We start from the raw sequence: 18,404 nt of genomic DNA on the forward strand, positions 1-18,404 counted from the left end.
CTGACGTATACCGTGTGCTGTTTGATATATACCGTGTGCTGTCTGATATATAACGTGTGCTGTCTGACGTATAACGTGTGCTGTCTGATATATACTGTGTGGTGTCTGATATATACCGTGTGCTGTCTGATATATACCGTGTGCTGTCTGACGTATACCGTGTGCTCTCTGACGTATAACGTGTGCTGTCTGACGTATACTGTGTGCTGTCTGACGTATAACATGTGCTGTGTGACGTATAATGTGTGCTGTCTGATATATAACGTGCGGTGTCTGATATATAACGTGTGCTGTCTGATATATAATGTGCGGTGTCTGATATATACCGTGTGCTGTCTGATGTATAACGTGTGCTGTCTGATATATACCGTGTGCTGTCTGATATATAACGTGTGCTGTCTGACGTATAACGTGTGCTGTCTGACGTATACCGTGTGCTGTCTGATATATACCGTGTGCTGTCTGATATATACCGTGTGCTGTCTTACGTATACCGTGCGCTGTCTGACGTATACCGTGTGCTGTCTGACGTATACTGTGTGCTGTCTGATATATAACGTGTGCTGTCTGACGTATAACGTGTGCTGTCTGATATATACCGTGTGCTGTCTGATATATATTGTGTGCTGTCTGACGTATACCGTGTGCTGTCTGATATATAACGTGTGCTGTCTGACGTATACCGTGTGCTGTCTGATGTATAACGTGTGCTGTCTGACGTATAACGTGTGCTGTCTGATATATACCGTGTGCTGTCTGATATATATCGTGTGCTGTCTGACGTATACCGTGTGCTGTCTGATATATACCGTGTGCTGTCTTACGTATTCCGTGTGCTGTCTGACGTATACCGTGTGCTGTTTGATGTATACCGTGTGCTGTCTGATATATAACGTGTGCTGTCTGACGTATAACGTGTGCTGTCTGATATATACCGTGTGCTGTCTGATATATATCGTGTGCTGTCTGACGTATACCGTGTGCTGTCTGATATATACCGTGTGCTGTCTGACGCATACCGTGTGCTGTCTGATGTATAACGTGTGCTGTTTGACGTATACCGTGTGCTGTCTGACGTATAACGTGTGCTGTCTGACGTATACCGTGTGCTGTCTGAAGTATAACGTGTGCTGTCTGATGTATACCGTGTGCTGTCTGACGTATACCGTGTGGTGTCTGATATATATCGTGTGCTGTCTGATATATAACATGTGCTGTCTGACGTATACCGTGTGGTGTCTGATATATAACGTGTGCTGTCTGATATATAACGTGTGCTATCTGACGTATAACGTGTGCTGTCTGATATATAACGTGCAATGTCTGATATATAACGTGTGCTGTCTGATATATACCGTGTGCTGCCTGATATATAACGTGTGCTGTCTAATGTATAACGTGTGCTGTCTGATATATACCGTGTGCTGTCTGATGTATAACGTGTGCTGTCTGATATATACCGTGTGCTGTCTGATATATAACGTGTGCTGTCTGACGTATAACGTGTGCTGTCTGATATATAACGTGTGCAGTCTAATATATAATGTGCGGTGTCTGATATATAACGTGTGCTGTCTAATGTATAACGTGTGCTGTCTAATGTATAACGTGTGCTGTCTGATATATACCGTTTGCTGTCTGATGTATAACGTGTGCTGTCTGATATATAACGTGTGCTGTCTGATATATACCGTGTGCTGTCTGACGTATATCGTGTGCTGTCTGACGTATATCGTGTGCTGTCTGACGTATAACGTGTGCTGTCTGATATATACCGTGTGCTGTCTGATATATATCGTGTGCTGTCTGACGTATACCGTGTGCTGTCTGATATATAACGTGTGCTGTCTGACGTATACCGTGTGCTGTCTGATATATACCGTGTGCTGTCTGATATATATCGTGTGCTGTCTGATATATATCGTGTGCTGTCTGATGTATATCGTGTGCTGTCTGATATATACCCTGTGCTGTCTGATATATATCGTGTGCTGTCTGATATATACCGTGTGCTGTCTGATATATACCGTGTGCTGTCTGACGTATATCGTGTGCTGTCTGATATATATCGTGTGCTGTCTGATGTATATCGTGTGCTGTCTGATATATAACGTGTGCTGTCTGACGTATAACGTGTGCTGTCTGATATATACCGTGTGCTGTCTGATATATATTGTGTGCTGTCTGACGTATACCATGTGCTGTCTGATATATAACGTGTGCTGTCTGATATATACCGTGTGCTGTCTGACGTATATCGTGTGCTGTCTGATATATACCGTGTGCTGTCTGATATATACCGTGTGCTGTCTGATATATATCGTGTGCTGTCTGACGTATATCGTGTGCTGTCTGATATATACCGTGTGCTGTCTTACGTATTCCGTGTGCTGTCTGACGTATACCGTGTGCTGTTTGATATATACCGTGTGCTGTCTGATATATAACGTGTGCTGTCTGACGTATAACGTGTGCTGTCTGATATATACCGTGTGGTGTCTGATATATACCGTGTGCTGTCTGATATATACCGTGTGCTGTCTGACGTATATCGTGTGCTGTCTGATATATATCGTGTGCTGTCTGATATATACCCTGTGCTGTCTGATATATACCGTGTGCTGTCTTACGTATTCCGTGTGCTGTCTGACGTATACCGTGTGCTGTTTGATATATACCGTGTGCTGTCTGATATATAACGTGTGCTGTCTGACGTATAACGTGTGCTGTCTGATATATACCGTGTGGTGTCTGATATATACCCTGTGCTGTCTGATATATACCGTGTGCTGTCTGACGTATATCGTGTGCTGTCTGATATATATCGTGTGCTGTCTGATATATACCCTGTGCTGTCTGATATATACCGTGTGCTGTCTGATATATACCCTGTGCTGTCTGATATATACCGTGTGCTGTCTGATATATATCGTGTGCTGTCTGACGTATATCGTGTGCTGTATGATATATACCGTGTGCTGTCTGATGTATATCGTGTGCTGTCTGATATATACCGTGTGCTGTCTGATATATACCGTGTGCTGTCTGATATATATCGTGTGCTGTCTGACGTATATCGTGTGCTGTCTGATATATACCGTGTGCTGTCTGATATATACCGTGTGCTGTCTGATATATACCCTGTGCTGTCTGATATATACCGTGTGCTGTCTGATATATATCGTGTGCTGTCTGACGTATATCGTGTGCTGTATGATATATACCGTGTGCTGTCTGATGTATATCGTGTGCTGTCTGATATATACCGTGTGCTGTCTGATATATATCCTGTGCTGTCTGATATATACCGTGTGCTGTCTGATATATACCCTGTGCTGTCTGATATATACCGTGTGCTGTCTGATATATACCCTGTGCTGTCTGATATATACCGTGTGCTGTCTGATATATACCCTGTGCTGTCTGATATATACCGTGTGCTGTCTGATATATATCGTGTGCTGTCTGACGTATATCGTGTGCTGTCTGATATATACCGTGTGCTGTCTGATGTATATCGTGTGCTGTCTGATATATACCGTGTGCTGTCTGATATATATCCTGTGCTGTCTGATATATACCGTGTGCTGTCTGATATATAGCCTGTGCTGTCTGATATATACCGTGTGCTGTCTGATATATACCGTGTGCTGTCTGATATATACCGTGTGCTGTCTGATATATACCCTGTGCTGTCTGATATATACCGTGTGCTGTCTGATATATATCCTGTGCTGTCTGATATATACCGTGTGCTGTCTGATATATACCGTGTGCTGTCTGATATATACCGTGTGGTGTCTGATATATACCGTGTGCTGTCTGATATATACCGTGTGCTGTCTGATATATACCGTGTGCTGTCTGACGTATATCGTGTGCTGTCTGATATATATCGTGTGCTGTCTGATGTATATCGTGTGCTGTCTGATGTATATCGTGTGCTGTCTGATATATATCGTGTGCTGTCTGACGTATATCGTGTGCTGTCTGATGTATATCGTGTATTGTCTGATATATACCGTGTGCTGTCTGATATATACCGTGTGCTGTCTGACGTATATCGTGTGCTGTCTGATATATATCGTGTGCTGTCTGATGTATATCGTGTGCTGTCTGATGTATATCGTGTGCTGTCTGATATATACCGTGTGCTGTCTGACGTATATCGTGTGCTGTCTGATATATACCGTGTGCTGTCTGATATATACCGTGTGCTGTCTGATATATATCGTGTGCTGTCTGACGTATATCGTGTGCTGTCTGATATATACCGTGTGCTGTCTGATATATACCGTGTGCTGTCTGATATATACCGTGTGCTGTCTGATATATACCCTGTGCTGTCTGATATATACCGTTTGCTGTCTGATATATATCGTGTGCTGTCTGATATATACCCTGTGCTGTCTGATATATACCGTGTGCTGTCTGATGTATATCCTGTGCTGTCTGATATATACCGTGTGCTGTCTGATATATACCCTGTGCTGTCTGATATATACCGTGTGCTGTCTGATATATACCGTGTGCTGTCTGATATATACCCTGTGCTGTCTGATATATACCGTGTGCTGTCTGATATATACCGTGTGCTGTCTGATATATACCCTGTGCTGTCTGATATATACCGTGTGCTGTCTGATATATATCCTGTGCTGTCTGATATATACCGTGTGCTGTCTGATATATACCGTGTGGTGTCTGATATATACTGTGTGCTGTCTGATATATACCGTGTGCTGTCTGATGTATATCGTGTGCTGTCTGATATATACCGTGTGCTGTCTGATATATACCCTGTGCTGTCTGATATATACCGTGTGCTGTCTGATATATATTGTGTGCTGTCTGACGTATATTGTGTGCTGTCTGATATATACCGTGTGCTGTCTGATGTATATCGTGTGCTGTCTGATATATACCGTGTGCTGTCTGATATATATCCTGTGCTGTCTGATATATACCGTGTGCTGTCTGATATATATCCTGTGCTGTCTGATATATACCGTGTGCTGTCTGATATATACCCTGTGCTGTCTGATATATACCGTGTGCTGTCTGATATATACCCTGTGCTGTCTGATATATACCGTGTGCTGTCTGATATATACCGTGTGCTGTCTGATATATACCCTGTGCTGTCTGATATATACCGTGTGCTGTCTGATATATACCGTGTGCTGTCTGATATATACCCTGTGCTGTCTGATATATACCGTGTGCTGTCTGATATATACCCTGTGCTGTCTGATATATACCGTGTGCTGTCTGATATATACCCTGTGCTGTCTGATATATACCGTGTGCTGTCTGATATATATCGTGTGCTGTCTGACGTATATCGTGTGCTGTCTGATATATACCGTGTGCTGTCTGATGTATATCGTGTGCTGTCTGATATATACCGTGTGCTGTCTGATATATATCCTGTGCTGTCTGATATATACCGTGTGCTGTCTGATATATACCCTGTGCTGTCTGATATATACCGTGTGCTGTCTGATATATACCCTGTGCTGTCTGATATATACCGTGTGCTGTCTGATATATATCCTGTGCTGTCTGATATATACCCTGTGCTGTCTGATATATACCGTGTGCTGTCTGATATATACCGTGTGCTGTCTGATATATACCCTGTGCTGTCTGATATATACCGTGTGCTGTCTGATATATACCGTGTGCTGTCTGATATATACCGTGTGCTGTCTGACGTATATCGTGTGCTGTCTGATTTATACGCTGTGCTGTCTGATATATACCGTGTGCTGTCTGATATATACCGTGTGCTGTCTGATATATACCGTGTGCTGTCTGATATATACCCTGTGCTGTCTGATATATACTCTGTGCTGTCTGATATATACCGTGTGCTGTCTGATATATACCGTGTGCTGTCTGATATATACCGTGTGCTGTCTGATATACACCGTGTGCTGTCTGATATATACCGTGTGCTGTCTGATATATACCCTGTGCTGTCTGATATATATCGTGTGCTGTCTGATATATACCGTGTGCTGTCTGATATATATCCTGTGCTGTCTGATATATACCCTGTGCTGTCTGATATATACCGTGTGCTGTCTGATATATACCGTGTGCTGTCTGACGTATACCGTGTGCTGTCTGATATATACCGTGTGCTGTCTGATATATACCGTGTGCTGTCTGATATATACCGTGTGCTGTCTGATATATATCGTGTGCTGTCTGACGTATATCGTGTGCTGTCTGATATATACCGTGTGCTGTCTGATGTATATCGTGTGCTGTCTGATATATACCGTGTGCTGTCTGATATATATCCTGTGCTGTCTGATATATACCGTGTGCTGTCTGATATATACCCTGTGCTGTCTGATATATACCGTGTGCTGTCTGATATATACCCTGTGCTGTCTGATATATACCGTGTGCTGTCTGATATATATCCTGTGCTGTCTGATATATACCCTGTGCTGTCTGATATATACCTTGTGCTGTCTGATATATACCGTGTGCTGTCTGATATATACCGTGTGCTGTCTGATATATACCCTGTGCTGTCTGATATATACCGTGTGCTGTCTGATATATACCGTGTGCTGTCTGATATATACCGTGTGCTGTCTGATATATACCGTGTGCTGTCTGACGTATATCGTGTGCTGTCTGATTTATACGCTGTGCTGTCTGATATATACCGTGTGCTGTCTGATATATACTGTGTGCTGTCTGATATATACCGTGTGCTGTCTGATATATACCCTGTGCTGTCTGATATATACTCTGTGCTGTCTGATATATACCGTGTGCTGTCTGATATATACCGTGTGCTGTCTGATATATACCCTGTGCTGTCTGATATATACCGTGTGCTGTCTGATATACACCGTGTGCTGTCTGATATATACCGTGTGCTGTCTGATATATACCCTGTGCTGTCTGATATATATCGTGTGCTGTCTGATATATACCGTGTGCTGTCTGATATATATCCTGTGCTGTCTGATATATACCCTGTGCTGTCTGATATATACCGTGTGCTGTCTGATATATACCGTGTGCTGTCTGACGTATACCGTGTGCTGTCTGATATATACCGTGTGCTGTCTGATATATACCGTGTGCTGTCTGATATATACCGTGTGCTGTCTGACGTATACCGTGTGCTGTCTGATATATACCGTGTGCTGTCTGATATATACCGTGTGCTGTCTGATATATACCGTGTGCTGTCTGATGTATATCGTGTGCTGTCTGATATATATCCTGTGCTGTCTGATATATACCGTGTGCTGTCTGATATATACCCTGTGCTGTCTGATATATACCGTGTGCTGTCTGATATATACCGTGTGCTGTCTGATATATACCGTGTGCTGTCTGATATATACCATGTGCTGTCTGATATATACCGTGTGCTGTCTGATATATACCGTGTGCTGTCTGATATATACCGTGTGCTGTCTGATATATACCGTGTGCTGTCTGACGTATATCGTGTGCTGTCTGATATATACCCTGTGCTGTCTGATATATACCGTGTGCTGTCTGATATATACCGTGTGCTGTCTGACGTATATCGTGTGCTGTCTGATATATACCCTGTGCTGTCTGATATATACCGTGTGCTGTCTGATATATACCGTGTGCTGTCTGACTTATACCGTGTGCTGTCTGATATATACCGTGTGCTGTCTGACTTATACCGTGTGCTGTCTGATATATACCGTGTGCTGTCTGACGTATATCGTGTGCTGTCTGATTTATACGCTGTGCTGTCTGATATATACCGTGTGCTGTCTGATATATACTGTGTGCTGTCTGATATATACCGTGTGCTGTCTGATATATACCCTGTGCTGTCTGATATATACTCTGTGCTGTCTGATATATACCGTGTGCTGTCTGATATATACCGTGTGCTGTCTGATATATACCCTGTGCTGTCTGATATATACCGTGTGCTGTCTGATATACACCGTGTGCTGTCTGATATATACCGTGTGCTGTCTGATATATACCCTGTGCTGTCTGATATATATCGTGTGCTGTCTGATATATACCGTGTGCTGTCTGATATATATCCTGTGCTGTCTGATATATACCCTGTGCTGTCTGATATATACCGTGTGCTGTCTGATATATACCGTGTGCTGTCTGACGTATACCGTGTGCTGTCTGATATATACCGTGTGCTGTCTGATATATACCGTGTGCTGTCTGATATATACCGTGTGCTGTCTGACGTATACCGTGTGCTGTCTGATATATACCGTGTGCTGTCTGATATATACCGTGTGCTGTCTGATATATACCGTGTGCTGTCTGATGTATATCGTGTGCTGTCTGATATATATCCTGTGCTGTCTGATATATACCGTGTGCTGTCTGATATATACCCTGTGCTGTCTGATATATACCGTGTGCTGTCTGATATATACCGTGTGCTGTCTGATATATACCGTGTGCTGTCTGATATATACCATGTGCTGTCTGATATATACCGTGTGCTGTCTGATATATACCGTGTGCTGTCTGATATATACCGTGTGCTGTCTGATATATACCGTGTGCTGTCTGACGTATATCGTGTGCTGTCTGATATATACCCTGTGCTGTCTGATATATACCGTGTGCTGTCTGATATATACCGTGTGCTGTCTGACGTATATCGTGTGCTGTCTGATATATACCCTGTGCTGTCTGATATATACCGTGTGCTGTCTGATATATACCGTGTGCTGTCTGACTTATACCGTGTGCTGTCTGATATATACCGTGTGCTGTCTGACTTATACCGTGTGCTGTCTGATATATACCGTGTGCTGTCTGACGTATATCGTGTGCTGTCTGATTTATACGCTGGTGTGCACGAGCCCTAAATGCGTCTAATCTCTTCGTTCCTGTATTCTGGGCTGTGGCGATTTCTCACTGATAATCTTTAGACTTTAGATTCGTTTTCTAATTTACCTATAAAGAATATTACACGTTTGTGATTTTTTGGTAAATTTTCTGAGAAATTAAGCAGGTTGTAAACCCCGTCCATCACCGCAGTATCCAATGATGCGATACACCATGGCGGGGTACGTGTACGAGGTGATGTAATCCCATAACGTGGTCATTGCTGGGCTCAGGCGTGACGCAGCATTGTGGCGAGCACTCAGAGGATTGTGGCGAGCGCTCAGAGGATTGTGGCGAGCGCTCAGAGGATTGCCTCTCGCCTCCTGCCTGATGCAAGCCTGCCTGTGACGTAATGCTGCTCCTGCCTCTCGCACACTCATAGAGGAGCATCTTTCCCAGGGATACTGCATGGTTGTCCATCCTCCTCCCATTCTGCTGGGTAGCATCTGTGTGGAGCCGTGCTTCCCATGCAAGGGACAAGCCAGGAGGACAGCCGCTCACTGGACACGGGGACACACACCCTGGGACCCCCTGATCTGCGGCCTCACACACGTGGGGTGAATGAGGTTGATGTTACTGTGCTGCTCCTGGAGTGAGGAACACATGGGAGAAGAGGAAGGTGAGGCATGACTATTGTGACCAGCATGGTGCACGTCTACTGCCTGGACTATGGTTGGCCCCATGAAGGTGGCTGCCACTCAAGGCTCTGGTGCAATGGATGCAGCTATTCTGCACAGTACCACAGCTGTAACCAGGCTAGCTTTCATCTGGGGCTAAGCTTTCATTTGGTACCCTAGCTCGGTATCTAAATACCCTGGCCAATGTGGAGTGGCTTGTCGGCGTACCCCCTAACAGCACCTGGTGCTTTGGTCGCCCCCTAGCTACGCCCCTCACTATAGTAGACGTTCATTTCGGCCGTGCAGGTGCATTAGGTGGTAATGTCAGCAGTATCCACTACGTCTTACGGACCAAAATAATGGGGTGTGATCTGCTGAACCCTTAGGAAAATGTTTGGGATTTTTTTATCAGAACCGTGCCATGTGCATGGAAACCGACAAGTCCCAGAAGATGCTTCACGGTCACTCACATTGCATAGACAGGTTATGGATTTCCAGGTAGAAAATCACTTTGTTCCCATTCTGAATTTTGCTAATTTAATTTACGCTAATTCTATAAATATCAGGGCTCCTACATCTGATATAGTTACGGCTATGGTTATCATGCTGACGTCCCATCACTGAGACATGAACTAAGACCTGAACAGCTGATCGCTCCTGGGACATTGCACAGAATTTATACTATACTGTACAGAGACTGGTGGCTGTGATGTGATTTCTCATATAGATTCCTTGCATTATGTATTTGGTGTAAATATAGTCATCCTCACCTGGTAGCAAGGTGGGACTGTGCCATAGGTAGTACAGTGAGAGATAAGCAATGTGGACTCTGCCCTCTTATCCATAGACACCTAAAAAGTTACAGACATATTAAATCTATATTGTAGGCAATGTCCGATGGATATTGATCAATGCAGCCGTTCTGTTTGTGAATGGTGGCAGCGGTAATGGCACTGCTTACACTGCAGTGGCAGGAGCTTTGGATTATGGCAGAATGGTGGCTCAGTGGTTAGCACTGTTACTTTGCAGCACTGGGGTTTTGGGGTCAAATCCCACCAAGGACAACATCTGCAAGGAGTTTGTATGTTCTCCCCGTGTTTGTGTGGGTTTCCTCCGAGTTCTCCGGTTTCCTCCCCCACTCCAAAGACATACTGATAGAGAATGTAGATTGTGAGCCCCAATGGGGACAGTGACGGTGATGTATGTAAAGCATTGCTGATTATGATGGCGCTATATAAGCAAAGATATTACAGATCAACATCTAAAACTTTGGTCCTTGTTGCGGATGATGATGGTCCATGGTGTTATGTTTGTGCAGTTACGTTGATAAATGCTTGGGTGTTGGCAGGTTGATGAGGTGTTATGAAGACATGGCCATGTCTGTGGTGTGATACTCTGTTCACTGTTGTTACTATTGCAGGAGACTGATAAACTCTTGACAAGTTACTATAACAAGTGGTCGGCTGTATCATCATAGTGACTGGTGATCAATGGTGGGGCAAATTAGACCATAAAGACTAAGAGTGAAGAAAATAGACAATACTGAATGGGGCTATGGGCTCTATACTCAGGGCACCTTCAGCTGGCATTGGCACTACACTCAATTTGGGGAATAAACTCAGGGCACACTGAGTATTCATGTGCGCAGCGCAGCCAATATCAATGTACGCCGGCAGGCTGCAGGAAAGGAGAATGACTAGAAGCAGCGAGGTGATGGGCCGGAAATGGAATTTTTGTGCAAAAAGGATCCTGATTATTACGAGGCTCGTTTTGGGTTTTGTTTTATGTCAGTTTTAAGAATATAAAAATAACATTTTCTTTCATTGTAAAAACTGCCACAAAATAGTACCCAAATGGGCCCCATAATAATCAGTGTGACCCCTCTGCTTCCTTTTGAATAACTGATGGCAATGGACACTTTTGCAGTTTTGAATTCTGTTTGTTCCTGTAAGTGGAAAAGCCAAACGGAATGTGAAGACGTGAACTGAGCCTTACTTTAGTTATATCCTTATTTTCATAAAATACATGTTCTTGGGGAATAAGGGGAGAAAATACTGGACCGTTAGAAGGGACTCTAGGAGTGTTAATAGTCCGCTGGAAGGTGGCCCAAAACACTTGCCTTGACCCGGGCGCTGACAGCCCATGCTACACCACTGTCAATGGGTCATGGCACAGTACACAGCCTGATAAAAATGTGGTTTGAAACCAGACTGACACTTTTTGGAGAAAAGGACAGTAGTAAATTTTATAATGTGGATGCATTGTTTAGGGTAGAAAATGGGGGAGCAAATAATGATGGGTCTTGATGAGTAAAGTAGAGACTGGTATGTCTGGCCTCATGAATGGAACTTGTAGCCTAATGCTACAATACAGTTTTCCTGCTCATTGACTAATCATACCTAGTCAGCAGCACTCTCCTTAATCATGTTAGATTTTGATTATTTTTTCTTTATTACTTTGTATTGGGGCATTTATGGTAGTTGCTCGGAAGAGGCCATCCGAGAAAAATGGTCTGATTATTCTGATCAGACTTCGATCAGAGTATGATCAGAGTTTGATCAGAATGGCATCAGTTTTTCTCAGTCATGGGGAGAGAAACAAAAAGTTTATTCACCATCTCCTTTCTGAAAGTCCGTGAAAATCAGACCACACTCGGATGTCATCCGAGTGCAGTCCGATGTTTTTGCATGGACCCATAGAGTTGCATTGCTGATTTTGATCTGACACTCAGATCAAAATCGGACTTGTCTCTGAAGTTTTTTCTCGACCATTGGGTTTGAATAAAAAATTGGATTTGTGCACAGACCCATAGAATATCATAGGTATGAGTGCTATCCGTGATAGTGCTGGAGTGGATGCTAGCACAGTACAGTAGACAGATGTTACTTGGTAATGAATGGTGACAGATGGCTGAACTAGCAGTAATTACTATAGTGCATCTGGTGTGTTACTGTACATACAATGGGATGGGGGTATTGATGTCACCCTCTAGTTATCACTGTTGTGTCTTCCAGACGGAGATATAATTACCAGAGAATAAGTATGTACGCCTGATGCGAGTCTACAAAGTACATGGTGTTATAGGTTATGTGCACGTGTCATCTACATTACGTACTAAAATGTACAATAAACCTTTGAGCTCAAGATATACATTAAAGAGTAGCCGTTATTTACATTTTTATTTCCTAAATCAATAATACTGATGAAAATAAGCAACTTTGTAATATATATTATCAGAGAAATCTGCTTCTTTCTTCTCCGCCAGGACGGAACTTTACATTTTCAAAACTCTCAATTTCCGGGTAAAATGTGTATTCAGTGAAGACAGATTATTACATTACTTAGATAGGAGATGACAACTGCTACTGAAAATATTCTAGGCAGATGGGAGGAGAATAAGGAGCTAGAGACAGAGCTACGCCTTCCATCCCCCCATGTGGACATGGAAAATTATCAGTAACTGCCATCTCCTATCTCAGTAATGTCTTCACTGAATACAGATTTTACCCGTTAACTGAGAATGTTGAGAATAAATGATCAGTCCTGGCGGAGAAAGAAGTAGATTTGTCTTATCAGATATATTACAAAATGTTTTATTTTCATGTATATTATTAATGTATCAAATAAAAAATTAAAATGCTAGTTACTCTTTAAACTTATCCATAGGGATTCATTCATCCTAAGGAAGCCAAAAGAGTGTCATGTTAGCCTCCATCATCTGATATCGCCTTGCTGTATAAGATAGTACTACATAATGCCATGTGCTATATAGAGGTTACAGTTTCCAGTTTACTTGTGCCACTGTTAGTTTTCTTTATTTTTCAGAGAACCGCTTTAATTTCGGGAAAGAGGAATCGTATGTCCTACTAGCAGCAGTCTCTGATATCACATGGAAGTACGCTGATCTTTTTTTCCCAATGTTTCAAACAAGAAATGACTATTTTTTTTCTATTCATGTTGTGCCACCTAGATCTGTCATTTCTCATTAATGATGATAATTTGACTTAAAAGAGTTTGGGGGAAGGTGGGTGCGGTGAAATTCAGACTTGCGGAATTACTCTCCTGTAGCAATGATCATGTGAAAGATGTTGAGATTCCCAATTATTTGATTGGATGTCTAGTTCTGTATACCAAAAACATACACATGTAGCCAATATTACTAAAATTAACAAAACAGATCTGTGTCGGCTTCACCTTATGCAAGTGTATGAGGATGAGGAACCATGGGGTGATCTTCAATGGGTGTTATGCCAGAATTCTGGAGTTCAAACATGTTATTCTAAGAAGGAATTGGCACTCAAAATAATGCATTATTTTAAGTGCTGGATTCCTATTTAAAAATATAATCTAAAGGTTGGGATCCTATCCTTGCACCTATCAAAAAGCAGAGTGCCATACTTCCTTTACTCTATAGAATTATGGGAGTTAGGCAAACCAGAGCTTTTTCTGTGCAAATAATTTTAAACTATTTAATTAGCCAAAAAAGAACAGAAGACTTTTTAAAAGTGTGTAGAAAAGGGGACATTGTTCGGGGGTTTTGTCGAGTTGATTGACCTGTGCCACCTTTTAGGCACAAAATACTGGTCTATAAGAGGCGATATTAAAAAGGTCAGGAAAGTCTAACGTTCAACAAACATGATCCAAATGTATCACAGAGCATATTACTGTGAAAGATTGGGCTCTTATTCTAACGGGATAGACAATATTAATAAATCTGCCCCCATGTGTGGGGCGAAATAGGCACTATGGTCACCTTGGAGAGCATCTCGGTGTATCAGTTAGAAGGTGGTAATTTCTATTATTGGTATATAATGCCTTCAATGTAATAGAATACTACTTTAGTGACTATTTTATAGATGTTTTTGTGGCATGTTGTATGCCATAAGTATTCTTTTTGAGTCTTTAGGTATAACAAAAATTATATCAGAAACTCCTGAGTCCTGAGTGACCACCTAAAAATTGGTACTGGAATTTAGATGGTATAGAGCACTGAGCAGGGATGCAAAACTGAAATACATAGAGGGCCAAAATGAAAATCTTGGACAGAGTCGCGGGCCAACCAGTATACAGTATAGTGAGCCCCACATAGTCCTCTTTACAGAATAATGGGCCCCACATAGTCCTCTTTACAGAATAATGGGCCCCACATAGTCCTCCATAAAGTATAATGGCCCCAAATAGTTCTCCATACAGTATAATGCAGTGTTTCTCAACTCCAGTCCTCAAGACCCACCAACAGATCATGTTTTCAGGATTTCCTTAGTATTGCTCAGGTGATGGGATTATTGCCTGTGCAATACTAAGGAAATCCTGAAAACATGACCTGTTGGTGGGTCTTGAGGACTGAAGTTGAGAAACACTGGTATAATGGGTCCCACAAAGTCCTCTATGCATAATAATGGGACCACATAGTCCTCCGTACAGAATAATGGGCCCCACATAGTCCTCCATACAGTATAATGGCCCACATAGTCCTCCATACAGTATAATGGCTCCACATAGTCCTCCATACAGTATAATGGGCCCCACATAGTGCTTCATACAGTATAATGGCCCACATAGTCCTCCATACAGTATAATGAGCCCCACATAGTGCTTCATAGAGTATAATGGCCTCATATAGTGCTTCATACAGTATAATGGGCCCGCATAGTCCTTCATACAGAATAATGGGCCCCACATAGTCCTCCATAAAGTATAATGGCCCCACATAGTTCTCCATACAGTATAATGGGTCCCACAAAGTCCTCTATGCATAATAATGGGCCTACATAGTCCTCCATACAGAATAATGGGCCCCACATAGTCCTTCATACCGTATAATGGCCCCACATAGTCCTCCATACAGTATAATAGTCCACATAGTCCTCCATACAGTATAATGGCCCCACATAATCCTCCATACAGTATAATGGGCCCCACATAGTGCTCCATACAGTATAATGGCCCCACATAGTCCTCCATACAGTATAAGTGCCCCACATAGTTCTCCATACAGTATAATGGGTCCCACAAAGTCCTCCATGCAGAACAATGGTCCCACATAGGGGTGGTGGTTCTGGTTAGCGGGCCACTTAAAATCACCCTGTGGGCCAGATTTGGCCACGGACCAGAGTTTGACATGTGTGGTATAGAGGATCTATGGATAGATCACACAAAAGTATGAATAGAAAGAAGCACCATAAGACACCATGAAAGATTCCTGGGTGGTTATTGGTTTATCCTATTGACTATAATCAACTATTTAATGTTGATTTAGGCAGTAATGAGTGAATCTTCTAAAATCTTTAAATGAATTAATTGAAAGACCTTGGTAAACTGTGTAATAAAGGTGCATTAGCAGTAGGTCAGTGTTTAGGACAAGTGATATATATTATTCTTTTGTGAATCCAGGGGTTTTTTCTTGTATGTTAAGAACACGGACGTGCAGACTTGCTTTATCATTACTTGACATTATTGGGGGTCTCTCTGGATAAATTGGGCAGGGGTAGATAATTTAAAAAGGTATGTATACAATAACAGGGCATGAGCTACAGAGGACATGGTGGTAAGCATGGACGATTGCTTTATCTACAGACTTCGAAAATACATATGTAAGTAAAGTTATCAGACCTTTGAGTGCAGCTTGAACATTGGGGAAGGTAGAGAGCGAAGGAAAGAGAGAACAATAGGAACTCAAGTGTCAAAATACAATTTGAAGGCAATTTTAAGGTAACCCAAATGAATACTCTGCTACTCTAGGATTATTAGCCACATACTTACTATTCTACTACTGTATAATAATAGCTTGTTCAAATATAGCCAATTAATTTTTTTAGGAAAAGAAAGACATGGTCATTATATAACACATAGAAATCCACAAATACGTTAATATGAATTGCCCTGTGATATGTTTGAAAACGAATTGTCTGATTCTCCGGAGGATCTTATTTGTATGAGTTTATTAAATTGATGCTCCGCTAATGGGCAGTCTTTGTTAATAGTGTCCTGACATTATCTAAGATACATGTTGGTCTTCATGAGTTTAACTTCAGTATGGTAGATTCTGTAATAGTTATATATGGATGATTGATCCCGTAAGATCAATGTATACATATATACATGCACTCCTCACTAAGAAGGACCACATTAACGATATGCAGATACTAGAAAAATGGAAACAAAATTTTGCAAACATCTCAATTTTTTCAGCATTGAGTATGAGCGTACTTGGCTGCACAGAAATACACGCACTTAACCCTCAATGAGGTTATTAATGGTTGTCTGAGGAATGTTCTGCCACGCTGAATGCACTTGGACAAAACATCAAGATCCAATGCTGGCAGCTTCCTTTACAATTGCCAACCAATTATGTCCCAAATGTGCTCAATGAGAAACAAGTCCAGAGACACTGCTGGCCATGGTAGCACGATTAGGCCAAACAGGCTCACAGTGGCACGAGTTACATGGTGCTAGTCACATGGCTTTGTTTGTATTTTTTGTTAACTATGTATCTGCAAAAAATCACAGAGTCATGTCCATTTTTGATCCGAGTCTAGGATCAAAATTACCTATACTAATCTATGTGTCTGTGAGAAATCGCAGACAACACACATTGCCATTAGTATGTAGCCCGTGTGGTGTCCATTTTTAACAATGCAGTGAGTAAGAGAAGTTTTTGCAGTGTATTTAATTATATTTGCTTCTGAGAAAATCACAGACAACATGCTAATAGTAAAAACTGACACACTGACGAAACATCGGTGACATTTGGTTCCAAAACACTAATGAAAATCTGACTCTGTTTTTAAGGCTATGTGCCCACGATGCAGAAATGCTGCATATTTTTTACGCTTCTCCCTGGCAGGAAAAACGCATGCGTTTTTTACATGCGTTTTTCCCGCCAGGTAGAAGCGTTTGTCAAGCGTCTTTGCATGCATTTCTGCATGCGGGTTATCAAGCGCTTTTCCAAGCGATTTTAGCATCACTTGGAAAAGTGCTTGACAACTTGTTCACACTATATAAATCCATGCAACCGGCATGAATTTATATAGTGTGACCAAGTAATAGTTAAAGAAAAGAATAAGAATGGTAAAAAATAAAAAAAAAAGATTATACTTACCTTCCGGTGTCTTCCCGGTGTCATCTCTGCTGCGTCCGGTCTCTTGCAATGCTCGCGGTGGTGTGAAGGACCTGCGGTGACATCATTGAGTCATGTGATGGGTCACATGACTCAGTGACGTCATGGCAGGTCCTTCACAACAGCGCGAGCATTGCAAGAGACCGGACGGCGTGGACAAAACACTGGGAGGACATCGGAAGGTGAGTATAAACTTTATTTTTTATTTTATTCTTTTTTTTACAGTTTTCTATGGTACCCAGGTCTGGATGAGACTCTCCTCTCCTCCGGACTTGGGTACCATCCGCACATTAGAACGCGCCAATTACGCAAGTACAGATGCAGTCTTGTGGAATTGGCGTGTTCTAATGCAAGTCAATGGCGGCGAAAACGCAGCGCTTCCGCAAAATTAATGGACATGCTGCGGATTTTTGAGCGCAGCATAAACGCTGCGGAAAAATACGCAGCATGAGCATTGAAAGTGCAGAATTGCATTGGAGACCATGGGGGAAGGTTTACCAAGCGCTTCCCAAGCTTTTACGCTGTGGAAATTCCGCAGCGTAAACGCTTGAAAAACGCATCGTGGGCACACAGACTAAGTATCAGAAAAATTACTGACGTCTTAATGAGGCCAGGGAATTAAACAGTATTGCTAAATCTTACCCACTATGTGCAAGGTGGTTTAGAAGTTGGTGCTCATGGACTTGCCTACTTGCCGCTGCTAGTTGACCTAATTAATGACATTAAGTTGTACTGTGACTCTAGAATGGTGATGTGACGTTGAGTCACTTCTCACA

At 42.2% G+C, this 18,404-nt stretch overlaps 1 protein-coding gene across 1 annotated transcript in view; it reads left to right on the forward strand.

Moving 5' to 3' along the window:
* The first annotated feature begins 9,109 nt into the window (after positions 1 to 9,109).
* The window catches only part of LIMK1 (LIM domain kinase 1), a 144,423-nt gene continuing 135,128 nt past the window's right edge, over positions 9,110 to 18,404 (forward strand). Inside the window, exon 1 of the mRNA XM_073667602.1 lies at positions 9,110 to 9,511. Coding sequence (XP_073523703.1) covers positions 9,454 to 9,511 — 58 coding nt within the window. The 5' untranslated portion in view covers positions 9,110 to 9,453. The remainder of the gene's footprint in view (positions 9,512 to 18,404) is intronic.

Source organism: Phyllobates terribilis, unplaced genomic scaffold (assembly GCF_046119375.1).
Source record: "Phyllobates terribilis strain yellow unplaced genomic scaffold, ASM4611937v1 Scaffold_2__4_contigs__length_985480577, whole genome shotgun sequence".
Taxonomy (NCBI): Eukaryota; Metazoa; Chordata; class Amphibia; order Anura; family Dendrobatidae; genus Phyllobates; species Phyllobates terribilis.